The 5,149-nt window shown below is 42.8% G+C and overlaps 1 protein-coding gene across 1 annotated transcript; it reads right to left on the bottom strand.

The window, feature by feature from the left end:
* Positions 1-3,053: 3,053 nt before the first annotated feature.
* On the bottom strand, positions 3,054-4,575 carry RTL3 (retrotransposon Gag like 3). Its single transcript, XM_040265650.1, is given in 4 exon segments — positions 3,054-4,082; positions 4,147-4,191; positions 4,194-4,392; positions 4,394-4,575. Coding segments are annotated over 4 exon segments (1,455 nt in total).
* Positions 4,576-5,149: the final 574 nt, after the last annotated feature.

The raw sequence follows: 5,149 nt of genomic DNA, 5'->3' as shown, positions 1-5,149 counted from the left end.
GATAGATAGTGCTTGATTTTGGTGGTAGAGATAAGCATTGAGTGAGGAAAAAAAAAAATAAGAAGAGCCCATGATATATAAATGAGCACCCCTCTCTGGTTAGTGGTAATTCAATGTCATTGAATCAATCACTTTGGAGAACTCTGTGCAGGGCACTGTATTAGGATATGCTATCAAATGTAGGCATGTAGAAGATTTCATCTCTGTTACCCAGACTATCTGCGTGTGTTAGAGGGATAAGTTGGGGGTTATAGGAGATACACCTAAAAAATGTATCCATATACCTCAAGATGGTATATGATGATTAAATGTGTTAAACTATTCAGGGAAGGAAGCAGAGGCCAGTGAGGACTAGAAGAGGTAGAATTTAAGGTTTCAGAGGATTTGGATTGGTTATGGAAATGGCTATTCAGACAATCTAAAGGGTGGTACACACACTGTTATATACTGTACAGGTCCTACAGGTAAATAACTGTTCATGTGGGTCCAATGTCCATGAAAAAATACTATTAGTTGAAAAAGGAAGTTCTCAAGAGATACAAAAGGGAAATTTGTGATGATGAGGAATTTGAGGTGAGATCAAGGGAACTGGGGAAACAGAACTACTATGAAATGGTCTCTACAATTTTTCTTCTGAGTTTTCCTCTAATTTTTAGGATTATTTAATTTAGGTCTCTGCTGCCATAATCTTGTTTGTTTCTCACCACTGCATTATGGATATTCACATGTGATAGAGGAAAGGGCACAGGCTTCAAAAGCCAAAGATGCCTCTACCCACTTACTAGCTTTGTGACTTTGGATGAGTGAATAGCTTTGCTGGAGCACTGTTAGCTCATTGATGAAACAGGAGCAAACATACCTACTTCACTGGGTTGTTCTAGAAATAAGGAAATAATTAATGTGTATAACATGCCAGACATTGTAGCTGGAAGATATTACAGGCTCAATGAATGGTAAATTCCTCACCTATCTCCTTCTAGGGTTCAGTTCAGTTCAGTCACTCAGTCGTGTCCGACTGTTTGCGACCCCATGAATCGCGGCATGCCAGGCCTCCCTGTCCATCACCAACTCCCGGAGTTCACTCAGACTCACGTCCACTGAGTCAGTGATGCCATCCAGCCATCTCATCGTCTGTCATCCCCTTTTCCTCCTGCCCTCAATCCCTCCCAGCATCAGAGTCTTTTCCAATGAGTCAACTCTTCACATGAGGTGGCCAAAGTTTCAGCTTTAGCATCATTCCTTCTAGGGTTATCATCATATATTTGTTTACTTTTCTAAATAAGAAGCAAAATCTCCTTCAAATGGCCTCAGAAAGACTCACAAAGGAGTGTTCAAAATACAGAGGAAACATACTCGTAATATTTCTGGAAATCCCTGGAGACCTGGAGATTCAACCCCCTCTACCCACACTCCCAACCCTGTAGTTCATCTGTTTGTGTGATTTAAGTTGAGACATTAGCCCCTCTCAAGTCCATAAGAACACAAGTTCTCTTCCTTGACTTGACTCTGTGTGTCATGCAAGCAGCCTGTCTGTCTAGCAGAGCAGATATAGTTGGCTACTAATGATCTGCAAGTGTTCAAAGCTGATTCCTTCCACTCTGCTCTTGTGCACCAACAAAAACACATTAATAGGCTTAAACTCTAGGGCAAATTTCTCTGCTGCAAGGAATAAGATCTTGTCACTTTACCAGGAAAGCTTCGTTACTGAGGGATCTCATTATCTTCTCCAGGGCCTTTCTTTGTTTGGTTAATTTATGAAGTCCAAGAAGTGTGCTTTCAAAGCTGCTCAATGTCTCTGTCAGCATGCCCTTAATTTTGTAGGAATTTACCCTTCCTCTCACCCCTGCTTTCAGCAGCTCCTAACTCTCCTCTGGATCCTTTACAACCTCCTTCTAATTTTCCCCAAACTCTCTTCTAAACTTTCCCTCTATCCTCTCTCTAATTCCTCCATTTCTCATCCAGTCTACCTCCACTCCAACCAGTCCCCTGCTCTCTCCATCTTCCTGTACCCCATCACTCACTGACATGTTACTACTGGAATATTCAAGCTTTGAGACTTCAATTCCCTCCCTTCCTTCCTCCTTCCCTCTCCCCCTCCTAATTTACTTGTGTCTTATTCATTCACTCAGCTAAACCAAGAAATAATTAAAACACTAGTAGAATTTGCACCTGTTTATAGTTTTTTTTTTAAATCACATGCAAATTTATTTTCTTTATTAAAACTATGCTGCAATTGTTGTGATAAAGAAAATCTTGACAAGGAAAAAATCAAATCACTATAACAACTACATTTTTAGATGTTAGTTTCTATTATATATTCTCATGCATATTGTTAGAATAAATTGTAATTAAAACAGCCCCACATTAATGCAGGGTTCAAAGAAGGGGGCATGAAGGATTGGTGAAAAAAAATGCAACTCAAAGTTATCAGGTTCAGTTCACAATCCAAGAGGCAGGGTTGTTGTACAGGTCAGTGGAAGATTCTGGGAGTGGCAAATGCTGATGACAGCTGAGTTTACAGAAGATAGGTTTCTTGGAGTAGTCATTAGGACAAAGAATCTACCCAGCAGTTATTTCATCATTATGTATTCTATTCCACCTGTGCCTGAAGCAATTGTAGTGACAATAAGTGGATGGAAAAGATATAGTGTGGGTACTTCACTTAATGTTAGGATCATGTGTTTCAAGCCAGTGGATTCCAAGAATCAGAGGGTACCTTAGTGCATGAATAATGTCAAACTGGAGCTCTTCAACATGGTTTCCAATTTTAACTTCAACAGGTGGCGTTTCCTTGGTTATGGGTCCATTAATCAATGTATGGCCATTTACAGTTTCCAACATCAGAGGAAAGATGTTACTGTGAATGGGCAGGCTCTCTTGAAGAACCACAGAGTGGTCAATGTTGTTTCTGTAGGAGCCTGAATCCACTGTAGCTTGTTCAAAGAGCTGTCGTCTTCCCAGTCGGATTTCAACAGTAAACCATGGTGTATGAAATATGGATACTGGAAGTGAGGGGGATGCATATTTGTAGATTGGCCTGCCCGGATTCCCCCTTACTGCAGGACCTCGATGTTTCCCACCTGCTGGGTATGATGAGGCTTGACAGGGAAATCTCTGGTGAAATGACCAGAATGTCCACAGTAGAGGCACAAGTGGCCTTCACAGCAGCAGGCTCGTTCAGCTTCATTGAGGTGTTGGTGACAGCTTGAAGCCTGCATTGGCTGCTTTTCAGTTGGTTAACTCTTGAGGCCATCTCTCTCCTCAGAGGGACTTGCATCTTGTGGACTTGGATCAGGTTTACCACTTAGCTTCTCTTCTGTGGAGATGTATTGGGTGATCAGATCAGAGAGATTGGTAGCTGGGCTTGTGTGAGACAGTTCATTTCAGATAGAACTGGCAATCTTTTACTGAAATTGGATGCAGAGAGTGCTTTCACCCAAATTTTGTTCTTGAATAATGAGGTGGAAGTGGGTTGCATACTGGTGGACATGGTCCTCTCATTGGCAGAGCTTATGGATGTGGTGGTTGGCATCTTCCATGTTTTCTGGATTGTCAAAAGTATCCTGAAGCACTTGCATGGAACTTTCAAATTGCTCCAGCAGGGGGCTTTGGATATCTACTAATGGCTGGAACCACTTTTCTTCTTTACCTAAGAAGTAGTTGCCAACAAAGCTTACCAGAGCTGCTTTGGTGGGATACAGGCACCCTCTGACTCTCATGGAACTCTTCAATTGAACCAGAAACTCAGGAATCTTCTGGGTATCCCTACTGAAGGCTAAAGAATATTCTAGGAGGAAAGCTTCAGCCTCTAACTCATTGGAAGACTGTGGAAACTCTGAAGCTGTTGTTGTTTGAGTAGCTGTTAGATTGTCCAGGAACTCCTTGGATGTTATGAGTCCGAGGAATTCCTGGGCATCTTTAGGATCCTGGAGCTCCTAGGGAGCAGGAAACTCAAAGAATTCCAGGTGTCTAGAGGTATCTTGGCATTTTGGTGCCTCTTGTAGCTCCTGGGCATTTGGGGAGTGCCGAGGCTCTAATTTCTGGGGCTCCTGGCCTGCTGGGGCATTCTGGGTATCTGGGGACTTCTGAGCCTCCTTGAATTCTGAGGTTTTCTGGTCCTCCTAGGCCATTGGGAGCTTCTGAGGCTCCTTGGCCTCTGAGGGCTTTTGGGATCTCCAGGCTCCTGAAAGTTTGTAGATTATTGGAGGTACTTGGGGATCTTGGGTTGCTGGGGGCTCCAGGGACCCTGGAGCTGCTAGGGACTCCAAGGACTTTTGGGGTTCCTGAACTGCTGAGGTCTCCCAGGCTTGAAGGTCCTGAGACTCTCTGGGCTCCTGGGACTCCTCAACATCTGGGGGCTCTTGGGGTTTCAAGACTGCTGGAAAATCCATGGGGTTCTGGGGGTCTCTGGGTCTCCTGGAGTGGTTCATCCTCCTTGGCTGCTTGGGGCTTCTGGAGTTCTGGAATGAGGGACTGCAAGGCAGTATTTTCCTCCATCAGCCGCTGCACTTGTGCCTGCAGAATTTCGTTCTCTGATTTCAGAGCAATATAGGAGGCTGCTAAGTCTTCCATCATCTTTTAAGGAAATGAGGTTGGTTTGGCAGTTTGCTGCTGAGAGAGTAGGTGAGTGCTCGTGAGATCTTTCTAAAAGCTCCTCACAGGCAGATAATAGGCTCTGTGAGCTTTCAAGAAAATGGGGATCTGTGTCCCACCAAAATTGATTAACAAGAGGTCACTGTGAGCCTCCGGAGCTCAGCAAAGGGAGATATTAGATACACTGTGAAGAGAGTGTGATCTGAGGATCAAAAACTGTGGAAAGAACTCATTTGAAATAAATAATAACAAAAGTTGCCCGACGGTGCTGGATTTCTTTTACTATAGGCTTATATTTATGAGCTGGGTCATATATGCTAGCTCTGACCTCATGACATCTTAAGACAGCATCTGATCAAGACTGTGTATTTATTTTGCATTCTTCTTTTGAAACTGAGCATTATGATAGAAGCAATTTCCCCATATTCTTTCCTGTTTTATATAGTCTTTAATTTCTAATGTCTACTTTAATTTCCCAATGTAACATTTGGATTTTAACAGCTGCTTTCAATGACTAAATCAAATGTTTGAACAATGTGGGGATTTTAAGTTATGT

This window comes from Oryx dammah, unplaced genomic scaffold (genome assembly GCF_014754425.2).
Source record: "Oryx dammah isolate SB20612 unplaced genomic scaffold, SCBI_Odam_1.1 HiC_scaffold_23, whole genome shotgun sequence".
Taxonomy (NCBI): Eukaryota; Metazoa; Chordata; class Mammalia; order Artiodactyla; family Bovidae; genus Oryx; species Oryx dammah.
The sequence above is the reverse complement of the archived record's forward strand: the minus strand, read 5'-3'. Positions and strand labels throughout refer to the sequence as shown.